The 24,525-nt window shown below is 33.8% G+C and overlaps 1 protein-coding gene and 1 long non-coding RNA gene across 4 annotated transcripts; one reads left to right on the forward strand and one right to left on the reverse strand.

The window, feature by feature from the left end:
* The first annotated feature begins 2,066 nt into the window (after positions 1-2,066).
* Positions 2,067-3,176, forward strand: LOC139842913 (uncharacterized). Its single transcript, XM_071833010.1, has one exon. The coding sequence runs from the start codon at positions 2,067-2,069 to the stop codon at positions 3,174-3,176; it is 1,110 nt and encodes a 369-aa protein (XP_071689111.1).
* Positions 3,177-3,872: 696 nt separating this feature from the next.
* Positions 3,873-8,279, reverse strand: LOC139845602 (uncharacterized). Of its 3 annotated transcripts, XR_011758397.1 has the most exons (8): positions 7,892-8,279; positions 7,326-7,570; positions 7,073-7,230; positions 6,865-6,896; positions 6,614-6,782; positions 5,164-5,244; positions 4,940-4,985; positions 3,873-4,709 (listed from the first exon to the last, which is right to left on the reverse strand). It is a non-coding gene; the product is annotated as an uncharacterized lncRNA (long non-coding RNA). The 3 variants fall into 3 exon arrangements; XR_011758398.1 differs by having other exon boundaries at positions 3,873-5,244; positions 7,332-7,570; XR_011758396.1 differs by having other exon boundaries at positions 3,873-5,244.
* Between the last annotated feature and the right edge of the window lie 16,246 nt (positions 8,280-24,525).

Genomic DNA, 24,525 nt, shown 5'->3' on the forward strand with positions numbered 1-24,525 from the left:
CCAAAATTCTACACCATAAATTCTAAAATCCAAACCTTAAACCTTAAAGTCTAAACAATAAACCCTAAACACTAAACCCTGAACCCTAAACCCTATACACTAAAATCTTAACCCTAAACACTATATCTAAACCCCATATCTAAACCCTAAACACTAAACCCTAAATCAACCCTATACCCTAAACTACCAACCCTTAACCCTACACACTAAACCCTAAATCCTAAACCCTATACCCTATACCCCAAACCATAAACCATAAATTCTAAAATCTAAACCCTAAACTAAAACCTAAACCCTATACACTAAACCATAAACCCTATATCTAAACTCTAAACACTAAACCCTAAACCATAAACCATAAAACTCTAAACCCTAAACTATATACCATAAATCCTAAAAACTAAACCTAGACTCTAAAGCCTAAACTCTAAACCCTAAACCCTTAACCCTAAACCTTAAATCCTAAACACTAAATCGTAAACCCTATACACTAAACCCTAAACTTAAACCCTAAAACATAACTTCTAAAATTTTAATCCTAAACCGTAAATCCTAAGCTGTAAGCCATAAACCGTAAACCCTGAATAGAAATTCCTAAACCTTAAACCATTAATTCTGAACGTTAATCCTTTTTATCCATTAAGCTTATATTAGTTCTCAAAATGAATTTAGTTTGTACTATAAGTATATATAATTAGAGATGTACAAAAAATATTCAAAGGAAATTTAACCATAGAACATTTACATCTCAGTCAAATACGCCTCAAAAATTTCCTATGAACAACATTCTTGGTGGTGTTTGAATCATTCCCAATGTCGTCCAATATGATTGGTTTTAATCCATCTTTTGTAGTCAAATACGCATGTCTGCAATGATTGTTTATTCATTTTATTGAAAGAAGTAAATACATATTAATAATTTTTGTAATATATTGTGTATGCAATATTTAACCATAGAACATTTACATCTCAGTCAAATACGTCTCCAGAACTTCTTATAAATAACATTCTTGGTGGTATTTGAATCAATCTCATTATCGTCCAATATGATTGATTTTAATCCATTTTTCGTAGTCAAATACGCATGCCTGTAATGATTGTTTATTTATTTTATTGAAAGAAGTAAATACATATTAATAATTTTTGTAATATGATTTATATGCTACATGACAAATGTAATGTGTCATTATTATTTTTATTTTTTTGTTATCACAATGTAGGATGGAAAGTATGGTGTAGAAAATTGTTCTAGCTTGAACAATTCATATTGAGAAAAATATATTCGGTCATATGAAACACAACACCAGGTTGAATGTGTTAATGTGGGTAAAAAGTTAGATTAAAAGGTGTTGAATTGGGAAAACTCATTGATTAGGTCATTAGACCAGGATCTAAACTAATGAAAAGTATGGTCGACTATTCCAGGTGTCTTTTTTGTACTCTTGGACTTTGGTTTGTATTCGATCGTTATTGTATAATTTTCAGAAAAAATTGCATATTTGTTAGGAAAATGTAATCTCTAACTTTTGGGTTGTAATGATAAATTTTGTATAAACATGATTTTAGATGTTTATATAACTACATTTTTTATACTTTTATATTGTTAATGCAGAAATATAAAATTGTATCTGTTATAATTGCCTAACATTGAACAGATTGTAGCATATGATGACATTGACAAAAGTTTGATGAACTCTTAATCATATTACGTTAAAGAGGTAGTGGTAAGTAACATTGTTCCAAGTACAAAATGAGTGACGTACATACATGTCATTAGTTTTAAAAGATACAGAATCATGGATTTAGTGGAATTAACAAAATATAGTACCAAAAGAGATGTTGACATTAGCCGTTAGTCACTTAACGTCTCGGCTCCTTTTCACTTTTGTGAGATAAAACTTTGAATTAGTGCAGTTGTAGTAAATCTCACATTCATCACCATCCTCCAGGTCATGATTCTTCTTAAAATCAGTCCACTCAGCAGCCCCAATATACTTTGGTTGTTTTTACCCATATATTCTTCAACATCCAATTTCACTTCATTGCCTTGTAGATTAACAACGTATATGCTTGCACTATGTAATATTAAATGGTGGTGGCGTTTCAAAACCGACCAAAATAGTTTATGGGCGAAAGTCATTACTAGTATTTACGGGTCGGGGGGCGGTTTAGATTGTGCTAACCATGACAGGACTTATTCGGGAGCAACAACTTGGAGAAACATTATTAAAGTTGGTGCTGCTATAGATGCTCAAGGAATTGAATTCTCATCATCCTTCTTCAAAAGCATTGGAAGTGGAAACGACACCTTGTTTTGGGAAGAAATGTGGGTAGGCAACAGCAAGCTAAAAGACTCATTTGGCAGGCTATATGCTCTCGAAACAGACAAGCAGGCTACCGTCCAAGATAGAATTAACGGGTCATCGGGGTCAAATGTCTTCAATTGGAAATGGGCCAGGCCGATCAGAGGTCGAGCCCATAATGATTTAGATCTGCTCGTGGGTTTAATCGAAAGTATAACTTTTGTCTATGGGGAAGTTGATAAGTGGAAATGGCGTTTAGATCAAGATGGAGTCTACAAATCGAAAACAATGGCTCTATTAATCGATGATAAAAGGCTGGGCACACATTCTTCATCCGAAACACTATTAAATAAAGCAGTACCACAAAAAATCGGTATTTTCGTTTGGAGAGTAAAACAAAAAAGGATCCCGGTCAGAGTCGAACTCGACAAACGAGGGATAGATTTAGACTCTATTTTATGTCCGTTATGCTCCAACAATACAGAAACAGTGGATCATACTTTATTGGAGTGTACCAAGGTTAAAGAGTTATGGTTGCTATTTTTCAAATGGTGGAACTCTTCAAATGCAAATTTGTCTTCTCTTGAGCAGATTTTCGATTACACTTCTGCCCATCCTGGGATCACAAAAGTTAGCAAACAAATATGGCAGAGTGCTAAATGGGCTTGTAGCTATTTCATATGGAGGGCCCGAAACGAGGTGGTTTTCAAGAACAAAGTGTGGAACGGGGATTCGATTCTAACCAATATTCAAACGGCCAGCTTCGCTTGGATCTCGAAACGCTTAAAGAAATCCAACTTGGATTGGTCACAATGGCTAATTAACCCGAGCTCCTTCATCTCCTCCAACCACAATAGATCGGGAGTCGGCTAATCTTCCTTGTTACATTTTCTAATTTCTAATTTCTTTTGCTTTTCTGATTTCAAATTGTAATTTTGTATATAGCCATAATTCGTGGCAGTTTGTATCCCTTTGTACTCTTTTCTTTCCTGGTTATAATATCTTTTTGCTTTTCAAAAAAAAAAAAAAAAAAGGTATTTCATTACACTCCTGCGGAATCCACTAAACATAATATGATACATGTATAACATTAGTATTTTTAATTATACATACCTTTGGTACTGGCTTACAATAGTTTGTGTTTATGTCCATCCCATTTCATTTCAACTTGGTCCTAGTAACCTTCGGAAGTGGTAATGAACATCATATGAATTGGTCTATAGTTATTGTAGTGAGTTTTGACCCACTTAATTGGCAATTTTTGTGAATATAAACAAATTATATTTAAGTAAATATTTATTTGTTAAATAACATATTAAAGTATTTTCCAAAAGAAGTAGTTTTAACAACAATTTACATTGAGCGTTCCATGAAAGTTGAAGTATCAGCGGTATCGACAGCAATAAATGATGGTAGTCCTATTGATGAAACCATGACCCTTCAGTTGTTATCTGTTTTGAAAAAATAGGAGTCTTAACATATACTGTATTTAACGACAGCAATAAATGATGGCATTCCCACATCACGTTTATCTATGTTATACTAATCCAACGTATAGTCTCACCTGAATTTAAATGCAGTTAACTAACCTAAAGAAAATAATCACACAAAAATTCTTTAACTAATTTACAATACAAAAAAAAGTTAAAATATAGAAGGCTTTCATTCATCTCAATATTCAGATGTATGTCTGAAGGTGTACCTATACTCTGAAATGCTACGTGAAGCTGTTAGAACCTGACTTTTGTAATCTGATTACTTCCTGCATTTAATAGTTCTTGTGTTAGAGTATCTTTGCATTCCATAAAAGATCCATTGTTGTCCCCATAGCATAGCATAAAAGTCAAGTATCACCACAATTGTCTAAGATTAAGGCAAATTCCAAATTGTGTACCCAAGAGAGATGCACTAAGATAAGTTATTTAAATTATTCATACATGATACATTAATAACAGTTTTGAAAAGTAACAACATTATTTATAGTTTTGGAAAGTAGATAACCGTATTTGCGTTATTTCAACTCTCCAAGAAGTAAATCTCAGCTCCTCCATAACCTTTCGTCAATATGCTTTCCAAAAGACTGGTCTACACTGGATAGGCTCCAGAAAGCAATTGTATGCTTATTTTATATCCAACCTTAAACAAAACCATCTAAGTATCTCCCTCATATTGAATCCCTAAAAACCCATCACAACGCTACACTATCCACAAAAATTAAACTTTGCTCATGCTATATAACACCTCCAAATGTAGTCGCAAATCTCCCCCTTTCACCCATATGTTTTTAGCTTTTTGTTAAAAAAACACCAAATACATTTGAAAATCTATCTTTTTTTTGGGTAAAAAACTGAAACTTTATCTAACTGACAATGACTTTATCATGCTAACAACTATCCATCTCCTGACCTGTACAATCACAAAAGGTAAATGCTGAGACTATTAAGATTAAAATAATAATGATATAATGATAATAATGTTAAGTCTCAATCTTAAATACTTTTGAAATTTATGAGATCACATGGTATATGTGCAATTAATAGGATGTCTAGCGAATTCAAGTTCCCTTACAGCATATAATAATTATACTTCTTTAGCATTATATATGTTGCTTGATTATAAGTAACAGTTGATATTACCTAATTACACTCGTTCATAAATATATCACCTCAAGAAGCTCAGTTCCTGCAAAAATAAGTTTTATGGTGGACACGTCATTATCATTGTAGGAATTAACAGGAGTGTTTGATGTTATTGTCTCTGATCAACTTACAAATCTAAAGAAACTTGCACATGGTGTAGTGGAGAGAGATATTTCTATAATCGTACTAATAAAATTGTGTGAACTTGATTGATATGTTACCGTTTGAATCTGTGACAGAAGAGTTCTGATTTTGAAACCTTGCCTGACGAATCCTCGTATCCATCGTCAAATCAAAGCCACCTTAATACAACCGAATTTAGTTATGGAACCAATTCGTAGTCATCTGTAAGATCCGAAACATCTAATGGAGGAGGGAATTGAAAGAGAAGGAAGAAGAATACGATGGGAGGGATAATTAGGGTTGTTAATTTGGGAGCGTGAATGAACTTGAAATTGAAAATTAATTATTAGAAAAGGGTATTTTAGGGATGAAGTTTATTTAAAATTGATTTATTACCTAATATTTTTAGTGGATGATTAATGATCATTGGATTAAAGGGTATTGTAACGTAATTTTCTAATCTAACGGTGATTAAGTGGTTTTGAAAACATTTATTACCTACTAAAGACACTCGAGTTAACTTTACCATTTCTCTCGTTTATTAGCTGATAATTTCAAATACACAAATCAATCATAAATTTATTTTGAGTTCATGATTTTAAATACACAAATATATACTTTTTTGTTAAGGAACTATTTTGTGTAAACCCAGCTTGACCCATACAATAACTCACCCGTTTGCAACCTTAACCAACTTGCCCATGGTGCCATTTGCATCCATAACACTATATCATCCACATCAATCAAATACCGGAAATAAATAAAAGATAAGACTACAAAGAAGCTCACTATCAAGAGATCGTTGAAGTTAAACCTTTACTTGATGCAACAATCTCCATCAATTAAAACTGCTCATCATTAGTTAACTCTAATGGGTCTTAAACAGAATGAGGTAAAAATTAACGGTTTAGATGTATTTCAATTTTGTTACATACTACAAATATTTAAAATGATATTACTAAAGCAACAGATAGTAGTACATGGTGTAACATATATTACTAAACCAATACAACAATTATTAATGAAGGAACAGACAATAGTGAAGCAAGTGATATTACTCAAGCAACAGATATTACTAATAATAATAATTTTCTTACATGCCGCAAATATATAGAATGATATTAGTCATAGTCAAGTAACCAGGCCAGAAAAAAATTAAGGTGTATTCTATTTGCATATAAAGAACTTGGGTAATAAAAAATCATTACTCACCGAACAACTAACGCCTTCGAAAACCCAAAACAATATAACTCACCTAACGTGATGAGGCAAAGGCGATGTTATCAACCAACTGACCAAGATACCTAAACCACACAATAATGAAGCCATATTATATATACTATGCTTATATATTATAACCCATTTCTTTTGAAGTAATTTTATCTATTTAACCCGTTTGACTTGTTAGTGACTCATAAGATAAAACCGAGGTAAAAAAAAATGCACATTATACAGTCAATGATCTTGTATGTGTGTGCACACACACAAGTGCATACTCATAGATAAAGATCGGACCATCTAAAGAAAATTACTCTGTATATGACTAACCTTTAGGAATACAACTTCAGCAGTACAACTCTCATTCATCCCTTGTTTGTTTAATTCTATTATACCTCTGACTTTCATGATCACTCACGGCAGATATATTAGCTTGTTCTGTTTTTAATTTGACTAACATATTGCCGAGATCCTCATTTTGTTTCAAACAATCTTTTACCTGGCACAGGTTAATAAAAGTTAGTTTACAACAAAATCTAGACCATTCAAGCGTGCATTTAATACCTTCTGGTTTTCCTTACCACTGTGAACTGGCCTCCTCTTTCAGAAGTTCCTGCATCACGAAAAAATTCAGTTAAAACAGGCATGTCAACTGTAATCTTTCGAGTAATGTTTACCAAATACCCTTAGCATATGCGGCATGTATGATTTTCTTGGCCATACTTTAGTCAGTTAACCAAATATTGAATATTCTGATAATGGGGATTTACTAAACACTACATTCATTACCTAATAGTTACCTAAAGCTTCTCTGGACATGATCGCTAGCTTTTATTCCAATTCATTCTTTTGAGAATGATAACAGATATCTTCATTAGTTTGCCCGCTAATTATTGTTGCTCTTTCCGCCTCAACATTCCCTCTTGATGCCTCAGCATTAACTTTTGCTATTGAAGTATTGATTACAGAATAGTATTCATCAAAAATATATATCTTTAATTTCTAACCAACAACACAGGAAATTAATTCGATTCAAACTCACTGTAACCTCCAATTGTGACTTCAATTCCTTAACTGATTTCTCAATACCTTGCATATGAAGTATGAACAGGTGGAACACCCCTCGAAGCAACAGAACCAAGATCACCACTGATTGCTTGTTGGTGTAGCGAATTTAATTCTGCACTTGCTGCAGCTGCACCTTATAAAAAATACATAGAAGTATATATCATCTCGTTGACTTTCTTGATCTTCCTCAACCCCATCAGAAGTTTTTATTCACTTTGCCTACATAGAAGTATAAAAGTGTGAGTCTTCATTATTATTTTAAGAAATGCATAAGTATATATCAATGTTATTGGCATATAAAGTGAGTTATCACAACTAGAAAAGTAAGAGGAAAACATTTTAACTACTTAGTAGTGAAAATCTCAACCCATTTACTTATGAATCTGTAAATCAAAGTAATGTCTTATCGTTAATTCATTTCAATTCGATCTTAAATTCCACTAAGAACAATTTATTATGATGATTTAGCCAAAATCATAGCAGAATTTGCGATCAATCAATCAAAATTCAATTAAAAATTCGATCTTTTTGTTTATTTACCTTCAAGTTTGATGTTCATAACATCATTGAAACTGGACGCCTTGTTTCCCAATTTTTTGTATTTACATTTGAAGAACAGAACAAAGTAACAACACACCCAAAGAAGTACAATGAAGGGACTATAAGATTCTAATAAAACGATTAAGAGTAAGAAAAACATTGCAACATAACTTTGATTAATAACTTAGAAAAATTACCTTTATATCCAGATTTCAACAGGTGAAAAAACGCATATGCAGCAAAAGACGATGCAGATGGTGCACACTAAATCAACGACAAAAACAAAAATCAGAAGCATGGAAGCTAATACGACAACCCCAAAAAATGGAAAAACGCTATAACAAAACTTATACAAAAATTTGCATTATAAATTATTCATTACAATAAAAGGATTCAACAGGTAAAATACATGAGGCATTCAACAATAGGTAAAATACATGAGACATTCAACAATCTTTAATTTAAATTGAACTAAAGAATAAATAAGAGATGAATATTTACCGGCTTTTAATTTTGACGATCTAGATGGCAATAACGGTTAATTAGAGATGGAATTGAAGATGAAAATGGATAAATAACACCGAATAATAATGGATTAAGAATAAATTCAGAAAACGAAATGGATTAGGTATGGAAGAAGAGTCGTCGGATGGATGAAGCACATGAATTGATTTGGGGCATTTAGTCCGTAGTATGTTGAGGATGGATACATAATGGATGAAGAATTAACTGAGAAAACAAAATGGCTTAGGTATCCATTAGGTCTGGAAGAAGAATTCTAGGATGGATGAAGAAGATGAAATTGATTTAGGGATTTAGGGCTGTTTACTTTTTTTTCATTAATCTATGTAGATGGCAGACAAAGAAGAGTTATATACAATAAGAAGATAATGAAAATTGTTATTTTGAATAAATTGACTGAATAATAATAAATTACTATTTTACCCTTAAATATAATTTTACCCAAAAAAATTAGATTGAAAATTTAATATTGATGTACGTGGGCAAAAATTCTTTTCACAAAATTTTCATGGATACATCTAAAACCTTCTAATTCCCTCTCAATATTTTCTCCTTTTCACAAAATCCTTTATATTTTTCAAATATTCTTTCACAAAATTCTCAAGTGTTACTAAAGATGAGGTTACCCAAAGTGATGACGATGGAGGAAAAAACTGCTAATGCTTTATATAAATTTAAATCAAACAAACAACACCCACTTTGAAAACAAAATCACATGATATCAAAACACCACGCAACTAAAATCATACACCACTTGGTTAGCTTTTCATCATTGTTGTCCAAGATCTGTGAAGGTCGACATCATTGACGAAGGTCTTCTCTGGTTCCCGTTACTAACCACCAACCCCACTGCCATCATGAACTTGCAACTTCCGGCAGCCCATTTTTTTCTTTGTCTTGCTATTTTTTCATTTGAACAAAATGGATTCAGAATTGAACAAAAAATGTGAAAGGTCATTGGAGAAGTATAAGGAACGAACATCGATCTGTTATTTGAAATTGACTGTGTAGTAGATGATGGTTGTCAAAATTGAGGGTTGAACTATTGCAGAACATAAGTGATGAAAGAGAAAAGGGGTATTTTAGTGAAATAATGTTATTAATCCCATCCATATGGGGAGGACAGGTGTTTTCTAGCTGACTGATAATCTTGTGATATAGTTTTTCAGTCAGAATTAAGTCAAAAGTAAACAACAAAAATTGATGACCGAATGAGTTCACAATAACATTCAGCCCATTAATGCATTAGTAAACAGGCCCTTAGTCCGTAGTTTGATGGGTAAGGATCCGAATAGAAAAAGTTAAGGTCCGCGTGTTTTTTAAGGGTATAAAGGGTATAATTTTGATTAAGAATGACTTATTAGCTAATATTTTAAGTGGATGATTAGGGACCGTTGGATCAAGGGGTATTATGCTGTAATTATCTAATCTAATGATAATTAAGGGGGTTTTGAAAACATTTATTAGCTAATCGAGACTCTCTTTATATATATATATGTATATATATATATATATATATATATATATATATATATATATATATATATATATATATATATATATATATATATATATATATATATATATATGGGTAGGATCAAGAGGGAAGTAACCAATCGGGGGGAAGCGGGGAGAAGCAAAAACTTTTTTTTTCGTTTTTTGAAAAAACTTTGTTCACGAACATTATAGATGAGATGAAAATATGAACATTTAGTAGAGACACTTTGTGATAAATGTTTTTATTTTGGCGGGAAAACGCTCGAAGAAGTAATATATAACAATTATCGTGTTTTCGAGCGTATTTTGAGGTTTTAGCTATTGGGGTTTAGATATTAGGGTTTATAGGGTTTAGATATTAGGGTTTAGAAATTTAGGGTTTAGGGTTTAGATTTAGGGTTTAGATTTAGGATTTAAATTGAGTTTTTAACACGAACGGTTTAGAGTTTAGGGTTTAGGGTTTAGGGTTTGGTGTTTTGGGTTTATGGAATATTTTCGTGTGATCTTGATTCCGGAAAAAAAATTTCAAAAAAAACGAAAAATAAAAAAAAATTTGCTTCCCCCCGATTGGTTACTTTTATATATATATATATATATATATATATATATATATATATATATATATATATATATATATATATATATATATATATATATATATATATATATATATATATATATATATAGTGATATAGAGTTTACATACTTGTTCACCAAGCTATAATATTGTTTTTGAGTATACATTAGATAACTACAACAAATCTATAAATGGTATATATCTTCATCAATTTACGACAGGGATATCTTCATCCTTATCATTGAGTATGTAAGGATATTAGGACCCAAAACAACGCAAGTGATTCAACAAGATCACTCACCGATAGTAATTCTACAAGATTACTAACCCACTTAATGAACGAAAGATTATAAATGCAAGAAATGTAAATCGACACAAGAGATAACGTGGTTATATGCAATCGTTGTGATTGCTTTAGTCCACGGACCAACTAGAGAATGTATTTACTGAATATTTGTGGTGTGTTTACAATGAGTTACAAGAGGGTCTATTTATAAAATGGTTTAAGGAGTAAGCTAAAAACAATTCCTTGAAGCTTCATGTTGTGACGACCCGGGAATTTCTGACCAAATTTAAACTTGAATCTTTATTCAATTCAACACGATAAGCAAAGTCTGTTAGATTGAGTCTCAAAGTTTTGAACTGTTCAATTGACCATCGACCGTCCTCGACGATTCACGAACAACTATTTGTAAATAGATATGTATATATTTAAATATATTATATATATATATATATATATATATATATATATATATATATATATATATATATATATATATATAATGGTAATTTGTAATATTACAAAATTTAGTTATTTGAATTAATAAAGTAATATATGATATTATAACATAAATGTGTATATATATATATATATATATATATATATATATATATATATATATATATATATATATATATATATATATATATATATATATATATAATATATTGAATATATATATCTGATTTTGAAAATAATAGTAGCACTCATTTGTCATTCAATTGATAGTAAACAAGTTAAAAACGAACTTATGTGATTCTAAAAAAAAAAAAAAAAAAAATGCTGATTCGAAAATGGGTTATATAATTTATAGGCTTATTAAGATGTATTTAGGAGCTAATTGTTAAATTTGAACACTTTTCATATTTTACCTGGAATCGAGCGCGGAAAGTGATGTAATTTTTATTTAGTAGTTAATGACCAAATTTTTATACCTTAATGACTAAAATAAATAGATATATTTAAATTAAAATTTTGGAATTTACCTGGGTACTTTTTATCTGCCACTGATTTAACAACGGAGTACGATACCCTATCCGAATTAAACTGTCGGTAAATAATTAAAGACTACTATTGTTTAAAAACGTTTTAAAATTTTATAGATATATTATAATAAAAACTTACTTTTCCACTTTTGGCATTACTCAGACTAAATTGATCCGTCACATATTGGATTGTAATCAACATTACTGTATGTTTCATTCCACTTTCCACTTTCTCCTCAATTTGATAAGTTAATTAATATATTAAATGTACTGTGTCTACTTTTCTAATTCCCCACTCAAAATTTATATGTATTATATATATACACACTTATGGATTCTTGCGATAATTCACATACCACCCAACAATCTATTGCAACTACTCGTTGTTTCTTTTCTAGATTAAAACACAAGACAACATTCTTCTTCCACTTGCAGATTCTTTTATTTTAGTATTATATTATTAATTATTAATATTAATTTGCTTTATCAAAATATCATATATATATATATATATATATATATATATATATATATATATATATATATATATATAAGATAGGAATTGAGAGCACATGAGACTGTAGATGATTGAATTATGATTTCAATTAGGATATTGTGTTTGTTTTTCTCTTTATCCCATTATCTAATTTAATTTATATAGATTATATACATGTACATATTTGAGAAGCATTCTTTATCACATATCACCTTCCAAACTTTCAAACAGCCTGCTGCGACAATTATCTCGTTGTTCTGATCAACATTTGATCACTTCACGTCCACCATCCACCACCGGAGACCACCTTAACCGGACCATCACAAACCACTATTCTTGTTACCCCAATAATCATCGGACCATACCCCAAAAACAGCTACAAACTTCGTTTTGTTTACTTAGAATAAATCAAGAACCATCTTCACCTCAAACATCACCGTGAACCACCACCATGATCACCATAACAACCGTCGACCACCACTTAAACTTGTTCCCACTTTTGATTTACAACCTGCGTTTTCTTTGATTCTGTTTTAAACTAAAGATAACCTGCAAAACCCTCTGCTACTGCTCTACAAATTTTTGCTGCTATGTTTCTGTTCACAGTTCGAACCAAAACACCACCAACTATCTTGCTACTGTCTGCCATCGTAAACCACCTCTATCGAGTTGTTACCGCACGTTTTTTTTAACGATGGGTTCGTGATGAGAGAGAATGGAGCAAGTCTCCTGTTAGGAGTAGATCACACAGGCTGCTGCTACGCTACTGTTACTCCTGTTTTCTGTTGAATCGCCACCGTAGCACACCTCTGTATTGTTGCTACTGCTATAATGCTGTTACTGCAGTTCGAATGCAGTGAGAACGAAGAAGAAGATAGAAAGAATGATGATGATGATGACGTGTTGATGATGATTAACGAAATAATATAATGATGATCGAGTTATAATAAGATGATGATCAATTAATAAGGATGAACTTGATTATGGAAATGATAGTTGATATAGTTAGAATGAAATTATAGATGATAATTTTGATCTGGGTGTTGTTTTTAGAAGTAGAAGAAAACAGAAAATTCGAGTTATATAGATTTATGTTATGATTAATTTCAGAAAAATAAGTAGCAGCGGAGTGGTTCAAGGTGTTTGTGTTTAACCGAGGGGTCACGGGTTCGAGCCTGGACTGTGGCATTCTTTTTAGAAAAAGAACCGAAAATATTTTGGGCTTTTGATTTCAACATGGGCCGTGAGCTTTTATGTTCTAATTAGGCCGTGAGTTTTATTCTCCTGTTGGGCCGAAGAGTTTGATTAAGATGATAGATTAAGTTGACGGTTATAATAACGAATTCACAATAATAAGATTGTGGTGATGTTGTGATTTCGGAGATAATAAATAAATAATCGAGGAGTATAAAAATAGAAACAAACTAATGAGTCAGTGGTTGGGAAGGGAGTTGTTGAACAAGAGGTCGAGGGTTCGAGCCCGAGCGGTGGCGTTTTATTTTTAAAGCTTGTTTCTTCAAAGGTTGTACTCTTTTATTATTATTATGATTATTAGAATTATTATTATTATTATTAATATTATTATGATTATATAAGTATTATTAGTACTAGTATTATTATTACTATTATTATTATTATTAACAGTATTATTAATATTATCATTAAAATTATCAATTTTAAAATTATTACTATTAACAAAAGTATTTTTATTAAATTTATCATTTTCATTATTATTATAAGTATTATCCTTCTTATTATCATTATTAATAATATTAGTGTTATCATTATTGTAGTATTACTATAATTATAATTATTATTTTAACAAAGAAATAATATCTTTATAAAAAAATATAGTTAATACATATAACCTAACTACATTTATATTTTATATTAAGTAGTTATAAAATAAATATAGCTAATTAAGTAATGAAACATATAATTCATTAAAATAACAAATATATCATTAATAATAATAATATATATATTTGTTCGATTACAATGTGTTAATATATATAATTGATATAGATTCGTGAATCCGAGGCCAACCCTGCATTGTTCAGTTGTTCAATATAGTCATATGTATTTTTACTACAAAATACATTAAGTGAGTTCATTTGATTCCTTTTTACTCTTTACATTTTTGGGACTGAGAATACATGCGCTGTTTTTACAACTACTTTATTAAATGCTTTTGAAATATATTTTTGAACTGCGAATACATGAAATGATTTTATAAATGTTTGACGAGATAGACACAAGCAAAACATTCCTCGAATGAATTATTATGCAGATAGAAGTTCTGCGGATTATTAATGAATTATGTGGACATGATAATTGCCACCGTTGAATTATGTGGACATGATAATTGCCATCTTTGAATTATGTGGACATGATAATTGCCACCATTGAATTATGTGGACATGATAATTGCCACCAATTGTATAACACCCCAGATTTTTTTTTATACACCGGAAGACCAATTTAACTAGTATATAAGTTAAAAATGTATATATATACATATATAATCCACTTAATGAAAACATGTTAATAAATAAACGACCGGGTGTTATATTAAAACGTAAATACAACTTTAATAGAAAAGATGCGACATCAGAGTTTCCGACTTTGTCAAACATATCTTCCAACATCCCATCTTCGCCCTGATAACTAGCATACAACAAATCCATAACCTGCAGGGAAGATGTGGGGGATTAGCACGAAGCTAAGTGAGCGCAACTAACTACAGGCAATAGTATACAGGAACCGTCATACTAATCATGTCACATAGTCTAACACATAAACATCACCCAAGTGCCGTCTACAGAGATTCTGGCGGCTCGGCTAAACCATTAACCACCAGCTGATCGGACTGGGGCTTACCAGAAGTTCCTCCACCACCGTGTTGTATATATATAATCCACACGCGACGGACGCGTCATTCACATATATATACACCATGATTGACTAGGCTACCACATGAGGAACCCAACCAGCAGGTTGATCTCTCCTACCGAGGCTACCACACAATAGGGACACACTGGCTCCAACAGACAAGCATCAACTAACATGCAGTCATCACAACATACTAACTAACAGTAGTAGCAAGTATATTTATCAAGCATGGCAATCATAATATAACATGCTACTCTATACTATATACTCCAGTTAGTCCCACTCACCGATACCGACATCACTCGGTAGTCTAATGTCACCGAGTCTTCTCCTCGTCTGTATCACCTGAAAACAATACTCACAAGTTAGTTATAATATTATTATCATCAAAATACAAACGGGTAGCATAACGGCTAAAAATCAACACTTAGTAAAATTTTACACTTCCAAAGACACTCGGTCGACTGTCAGAGACAGTCGGCCGACTGTCTACACTCACTCGGCCGAGTGTCTAGACACTCGGTCGATGGTCTCTCACAGACACACTCGGCCGATGGTCGAGTCAGTCGGTCGATGGTCGCGTCGGTCGGTCGACTGTCAAGAGACAGTCGGCCGACTGTGTTTATCTGCAGAAGCTGAAGAACAAAGTGACGGGTTTCACCCAAAATCGACCAATTCTTGCTCTAGAGCTCGATTACGCCCTCAAAACTGACCAAATCGAAGATACTAAACATGTAGAAACATAAACCCACAAGATTTGGACTCAAACAACATCAAATCTAACCATTTTGACCCAAATTACACACTTTGTAAAAACTAACACAAAACTCCATTTTTCTCAAAGATTAAAGCATGAAGGCTTGTGATTCTTACCTTGTTAGAATCAGTAGACAACAAAGAACACGATTCTAAGATCAATTTGAGCCCAAGAACAAGTTTTGATGATTAGAGTTTGGTGAGATGGAGATGAACGTACGGAAGTAATATTTGGGGAAGAATCTAGAAAAATGAAGATAATTCTCCCACCTACACACTTAAGGGTTAAAAAAAACCCATACATCACAACACACGGGTATTTATCAGTTATCTGAATTCTTTCGTATCTCATTTGGTGACCCAAACGAAGTCCAAATTAAATAAACAAACCTGTTCTGTGACCCTTGTCACAAACTGGTCCTATCCACAACATTAAAATAATACAAAATATAAAATTAGAATAAAAACATATAATAACACCACACAACCTGAGGGCAAAATATTAATCTAACAGCTAGGCCCGCTTCGAGGGTGTTACAAATCTACCCCCCTTAAAGAGATTCCGTCCTCGGAATCTACTAAGTCATAGCCAACATGGGTCACAGGTAACAAATACCAACACAATTGGTCACACCGGTAGCTACACCAAAACACATCCTAAGATAACAAACATTACCAAGGTTCATTAGTTTTCTCATCTGCCAACCTATAAGCAAAAAATCATTAATTTAAAAACTCACCGTCACTAAGTTAATGCTAACCCTTTCTGTTACGACCAACTCCAATCATGCAACACAACATTCAGATAATTTATCCCGCAATTGTCTATAGCATCAAAATTATCGCTTGAAGTGGTAACCAAGTACCAACAATCTACTGTTTAACAAGGGCCGTGCACGTCATCATTTATCCTAAGCTAAGCTAAGAGGATAACGATCAAGCAATTCAACACTAGATGCAATCAACGTTCATTCAAATACAAGACAACCCAAAAGTATTATATAGACCCATCATCAACTTAATTGACTTCCACAAAAAGTTTCACGTCAAACTGTCACTACACCCCACTTTCTGAAGATAGCAACGGTTATACACTGTCAATTTCATTGAATCGGACTGATCCATCAAATTTCGAGATTACCCATAAAGTTAACCCATTAAATCTTATATTCAGTTTATTCTAAGTCATCAGTCTGTTGTCAACGTGTCACATGAAGACGCAACTCAGTTAAGCCCACAATTCTACATCACTAAATCAACAAAGGTCATGGGTATTACAAACCACCAAAACGGGCCACAACGTAACCTAAGTCAAATCATGTCCTACGGTCATATGCCTTACAAAGCTCCGTCCATTCTCGTAGGTTAAAAGCTAACTTATCGGTCTAAGGCCAAACACATCATCTGCTAGTCTACTATCCAAGTGTCGAGACCCGCTATATGCCGATCTGCAAACTTACTTACTTACATTACACGATATCTGAATCGTTCCTCACATTCTGATCTAGAAAACAGTCTTTACCACGAGCTAAAGAAGTTCAAAGCTGACAACCTACCGCTATCTAATAACTGAAAAAGTCTAATTTCGTCTGAATTCCAAACTTGATCTATCAATAATCTTACGAAATACCACGAAAATTTCATCTCATGTCTAGGTTTTACACACTAACTCTCGAGTCACTACTAATGACCCACAACATTATATCTGTCAATCATGATTTGAGGTTATTCTCGAGTCACTTTCATCGAATTTCCTAGATCAACTCACTCTAAAACACTGAATAATGGCTATCATTTACCTTAGAATACACAAACTTAGCTAATTTCATCACTACAACATAGCCAAATCAACTCGGATTACACTGATTTACCCAAATTCCGTAATTTAATACTTGTTTTAATCCTGATATTTAAGAATTTCGTTGAAATTCGCTTATCTGGTTCAATGTTCTCCAATTATTCAACGACTAAATCGTTATTCTGATCAACTCAAACATAGTAGAAATGATTACCAACCCAATTTCAAATCAATTCAATCATTACATCACAAATCTTGAGTAAAGATTAATCGTCCACCCATTTCAAAAGTAGATATCTAAATATTAATTTCCTTAAGTAACATCAATACACATGCCCAACACCGATACAGTTACATAAGATAGATCGTTACTTGACTAAAGTGCTACCAGAACCTACAATTAAATACCTAGTTCAAAATCGATTTCTAAGGGTTTCGTCATAAATCACTTATCTAGGTCGATACTTACCCGAAATTCATCACTTAAAGCATGGCTTTATTCATTTCATCATTAGAAGAAACACTTACAAATGCAATATTAAACCAACATTAATCATTCGAACATGGATTTCAAGTCAACGATATCCACTATCACAAACAATAAACATCCATCTAGCAATTAAGTCCGTCAAATGACATCAATACATGTGTTTGACACCGCTAAGGCTATCTCTTCATCGTCTTTAATTTGCTTAGAACTTCATCAGAACTCAAAACTAAAGCTGATTCGATCATCAATAGCCTAAGTCCAGATATTGTTCAACTAGCATTACTATGTCGAAAAAAATCAACTCTCGGTCAACAGTCATCGAAAATCGCATTAATCATCAAACAACATCCGATCTAACACTTGTTACATCTCTTCCGACTCTCGAAACTACTGTATGATTTACTATAACGTATTTCCATTGGCCAGACGTAATACATCATTCTAAATCACACTTTCATTTCGAGTATTTCGGAACAAGATCTTAATAGAGTTCATCAAAACAACACGGTCTATCTTCCTAAGTCACCGGTAGTTATAAATCTCCACCATATCCCAAACTAATAGATTTTACAATCTAAGGCTGTCAAAACCGCAAAAGTCTTGAAAGAAAACACCTAACTCGGTTCTAATTCGATCTTAATTCTACTAAGTCCTCTTTAGTAACCACGTTAGTAACTCTGATCCAACATCCAATAAACTATACCTACTTACTTCGTCTTATTTGCAAATGCTATTATTGTTCGTCCTCGACCTTATATTAAAATCTTCAAAAGACAAACTATTCACAACGGTCACTATCGAACTACCAGATCAATGCTTCTATCTTAACAGTAATATGATCAATGTTCTAATCTCGTCTCCCGACCTAGTCAAGATTCATCATAATTCAGCTTGAACTGAATTTCTATTCCCGTTAAGGTCTGCTCTACTTCCAAGAAAGTTACTAAACGAATGTCTTACATACTGACATCAAATGAGTCATATCAATTCACAAAAAAATCAACAACTTCTCAAGACAACTCTACAGGTCCTACTTAGCTAGTCAAATCCTACAACAGTACATCCAGGCTAATAATACTCCTTACATAACGACAAAAAACGGTTTTCCTATTTTTCAGTCAAGACTATATGGAAAACTCCATTCAAACTTACTTCCAAAAGGTCACCACTAACTCACATTAGTCTATGGTAGGAAAACGATTCTTCAAAGTCTTACTACGGCCGCAATCATCTAAATCAAAAGTCAACATCATATGTGACACGCAAACCACCTACATATGACAACAACAAATAGGGTCCGGATCCTCTTATCAGAAGACAAGGAAACTACTACTCTATTTCAATCCTTAAGGGCCACTACGTGTGTCCCGTCGATCCATGGGAAAGAATTACATTTCACCTAAGTCCAACACAACAAGTCCCGTCATACTATAATATCATAGGGTCCGTCATCTACTGGTTCAGTCACGGTCGCCAAGCATGAAGACTGCACTTCACATAGTTACACAATAGGGTTCGAGACTTTCACTACTCATCAAGGGGTTACTACCCTAATCAGTCTTTATGGGTCACTACGTGTGTCCCATCAGTCAACGATCAGGAAATGACTTCATATTCGTCTTGGTTAATACTACAAATTATTCGCCTCAATTCTTCCAGTCTAGGCCAACAGTAGTCTCACGTATAGTATAACAGGCCATATAACAACAATTCACAAAAGCATGACACAATATTCCAAAGGCCATGTCTATAAAGTCTCACAGAACATAGCAGTCAGTCTAGGGGAATAAAATCCCGATAGTAGCAAGGGTAGTTCTAGACACAGTCGCCGTAACTGTGTCCGTCAACAGTCATCTACTTCTATCTTACACGTACAATTAATCAATCGCAACTTGAAACACTAATCGTCACAGATTATCATTACAACAATAAAGACCAAATTGACAAAGGCATGAACTCAATCTACAGGTTCAATAATAATAATAGTTATAGTAATGTAACAAGAATGTACCTTTATGAATAAGAAGACATCTTCTGTATCTATCAACACCTCGATCGCACCCGTACCCTTAACCCTCATCAACTCTGCAACTGAATCCTCATCATTGGAGCCACGTCAACTAATACGCGTCAAGTCCTTCATCCAAATTGGCATCAAACGCATCCACCGAAGTTCTGTCAGTACTGAGGGTCAACAGGGCACCAGCAGGGTGGAATCGATCTTCATACCTGTCTTAACACAACATCTCACACACAAAGCTTAGTAGATAATCTGTTAGTTTCCGCCAACTAACTCGTCAATACCTACTTCACTCACTTAAACCACCCCAAGATATGTTTGACTTATAACACCCCAAGATATACACCCCAAGATATGTTTGACTCGACACACGGTTTGGGAACATGTCACTTCCGTGCACATGCTGCCAAACCTACGCTCTGATACCAACTTATAACACCCCAGATTTTATTTTTATTTTTTATACAGCGGAAGACCAATTTAACTAGTATATAAGTTAAAAATGTATATATATACATATATAATCCACTTAATGAAAATATGTTAATAAATAAACAACCGGGTGTTATATTAAAACGTAAATACAACTTTAATAGAAAAGATGCGACATCAGAGTTTCCGACTTTGTCAAACATATCTTCCAACATCCCATCTTCGCCCTGATAACTAGCATACAACAAATCCATAACCTGCAGGGAAGATGTGGGGGATTAGCACGAAGCTAAGTGAGTGCAACTAACTACAGGCAATAGTATACAGGAACCGTCATACTAATCATGTCACATAGTCTAACACATAAACATCACCCAAGTGCCGTCTACAGAGATTCTGGCGGCTTGGCCAAACCATTAACCACCAGCTGATCGGACTGGGGCTTACCAGAAGTTCCTCCACCACCGTGTTGTATATATATAATCCACACGCGACGGACGCGTCATTCACATATATATACACCACTATTGACTAGGCTACCACATGAGGAACCCAACCCGCAGGTTGATCTCTCCTACCGAGGCTACCACACAATAGGGACACACTGGGCTCCAGCAGACAAGCATCAACTAACATGCAGTCATCACAACATACTAACTAACAGTAGTAGCAAGTATATCTATCAAGCATGGCAATCATAATATAACATGCTACTCTATACTATATACTCCAGTTAGTCCCACTCACCGATACCGACATCACTCGGTAGTCTAATGTCACCGAGTCTTCTCCTCTTCTGTATCACCTGAAAACAATACTCACAAGTTAGTTATAATATTATTATCATCAAAATACAAACGGGCAGCATAACGGCTAAAAATCAACACTTAGTAAAATTTTACACTTCCAAAGACACTTGGTCGACTGTCAGAGACAGTCGGCCGACTGTCTACACTCACTCGGCCGAGTGTCTAGACACTCGGCCGATGGTCTCTCATAGACACACTCGGCCGATGGTCGAGTCAGTCGGTTGATGGTCGCGTCGGTCGGTCGACTGTCAAGAGACAGTCGGCCGACTGTGTTTATCTGCAGAAGCTGAAGAACAAAGTGATGGGTTTCACCCAAAATCGACCAATTCTTGCTCTAGAGCTCGATTACGCCCTCAAAACTGACCAAATCGAAGATACTAAACATGTAGAAACATAAACCCACAAGATTTGGACTCAAACAACATCAAATCTAACCATTTTGACCCAAATTACACACTTTGTAAAAACTAACACAAAACTCCATTTTTCTCAAAGATTAAAGCATGAAGGCTTGTGATTCTTACCTTGTTAGAATCAGTAGACAATAAAGAACACGATTCTAAGATCAATTTGAGCCCAAGAACAAGTTTTGATGATTAGGGTTTGGTGAGATGGAGATGAACGTACGGAAGTAATATTTGGGGAAGAATCTAGAAAAATGAAGATAATTCTCCCCACCTACACACTTAAGGGTTAAAAAAACCATACATCACAACACACGGGTATTTATCAGTTATCTGAATTCTTTCGTATATCATTTGGTGACCCAAACGAAGTCCAAATTAAATAAACAAACCTGTTCTGTGACCCTTGTCACAAACTGGTCCTATCCACAACATTAAAATAATACAAAATATAAAATTAGAATAAAAGCATATAATAACACCACACAACCTGAGGGCAAAATAGTAATCTAACAGCTAGGCCCGCTTCGAGGGTGTTACAAATCTACCCCCTTAAAGAGATTCCGTCCTCGGAATCTACTAAGTCATAGCCAACACGGGTCACAGGTAACAAATACCAACACAATTGGTCACACCGGTAGCTACACCAAAACACATCCAAAGATAACAAACATTACCAAGGTTCATTAGTTTTCTCATCTTCCAACCTATAAGCGAAAAATCATTAATTTAAAAACTCACCGTCACTAAGTTAATGTAGCGACCCCGACAAATCGTCAAGTGACGGCGTCGGCTACGTGGGTCCCATTACCTGATTATAAGTCTTTAAGATAACGTTTGACCAAAATATGTCGCCTTCATTTCAAAATAAAGATTGTTTCAAAGTTTACAAGAATTGTTCAACCAAAAGTTAAGTTACAACGTTATAATACGAATGAAATCTAGGCGACACGGTTTAAAGTAAGGTCAAAAGACGCTCCATGAAAAGCATGTATACTCGACATCCAATGCAAGTATCAAATAATGAGCGGAAGCATGTATCACATATCGTGCAAGACCTGAGAAAAACATAGAAATCTGTCAACGAAAACGTTGGTGAGATCATAAATGTATTTGTAAAAGTATATTTTGAATCACAAGGTTTAGTATCAAGGCGTATACATCTCTAAAGATGTGTTTGTAAACCACAAGATTTAGTATAAAGTGAATATCAAGCGTATACATCCCAAAGGATGTTGTCTGTATCACGAGCACCCAATTACCAAAACTTAACTGAATCTTCCCTCTGAATTTTGAATATAGTGTTAGAACATACACTATGCACGTTGAAATTATATTTCATCCACTAACGGTAGCGAACCGTCTGAATGAGGGTTCGTTAAACCCGTATGGCCACACAACATAATCACTCGCTTACACTTACACCCTGCAAGTGGAACTAATGATAATTGGATTGAGGACTTTTGTTCTAACTCGTCTGTATCTTTGTATTCGTATTTGTGTTCAAAGTATAAAAGTATGAAAAGTATATATACATGTGAAATGTATATAAATATGTAATGTATATGTTTCTCAGCCCACGATTTAAAAGAATAAAAATTGTTGAAAAGGTGGGACTATGATCTCACCTCGAGTGCACGAGTATAAATGTACTTCACAAAGTAAACGTGTGCATGAAAGTTGCTTAGCCTTGACCTAAACAAGTAAGTTATATCAATTAACCGGTTACGACACAAGGTCGGGTGAAAATGTGTTCAATTAGTCCTATGGCTCGTTACGACTCAATAATGTAGCATGTGAATCAAGTTGTCATGTTTCATGCAAGATACAAGTATAAAAGCATGTTAGAACGATTGCACAACCATTTGGTTAAGTTTGATTAAAAAGTCAAACTTGGTCAAAGTCAAAGTCAACGGGGTCGGGTCGGGTATCCGACAATTTTTCTAAGTTATATAATCCTATATGAGTATGTTGGCCAAGTTTCATGTTAATCGGAGGTCCGTAGCATAGCAAACATTTTCATGTCAAATGACCAAGTGAACAGCCAGTTTTAGCACAATGGGACGGCGTCCTGAGAAGCTAGACGGCGTCCCTCTTTTAAGGTTGGGACGGCGTCCCTTAGAGCTAGACGGCGTCCCTCTTTTAAGTTTGGGACGGCGTCCCAGAGAGCTAGACGGCGTCCCTCTGTTAAGTTTGGGACGGCGTCCTGCTTTTCTGGACGGCGTCCTGGTTTGTTTCCAGACCCTGTTTGCTGCAACTCTAAGTGCACGAACCAACAATCAAACCAACCCAAATTACAAACCGCAAACAATTAGAACATGTATTTTATATCACCGGAAAGGTAATTTGACGAGGAAAACACCTAGACACATTTCATCAAGCAATTCAACACTTACACATCCCAAAATCGCATTTAAACGTCCATAATCAAGGTTCAAGTTCCAAATATGCATTTCATGATTCGGGCAACCAATTTATACATATGATATGCCGTTTTGAAGGTAATGAAATATGTAATTCGACTAAACACTTATCAATAACATTAATAAGCATTCAACGCATCAAAAGTTCGTTTTAAGAGTTGTCAAACCCTAACCAAACCTCAAAATCACTAATCATGTTAATGTAAGGTTTTCGTGTCAATCAATACACCAAAACGAAGCTTATTGAAG

The sequence above is a fragment of the Rutidosis leptorrhynchoides genome, chromosome 4, assembly GCF_046630445.1.
Source record: "Rutidosis leptorrhynchoides isolate AG116_Rl617_1_P2 chromosome 4, CSIRO_AGI_Rlap_v1, whole genome shotgun sequence".
Taxonomy (NCBI): domain Eukaryota; kingdom Viridiplantae; phylum Streptophyta; class Magnoliopsida; order Asterales; family Asteraceae; genus Rutidosis; species Rutidosis leptorrhynchoides.

Bases quoted from the DNA above. Each gene is read 5' to 3' on its own strand.
- LOC139842913 (XM_071833010.1), top strand. From the start codon at position 2,067: ATGCTTGCACTATGTAATATTAAATGGTGGTGGCGTTTCAAAACCGAC.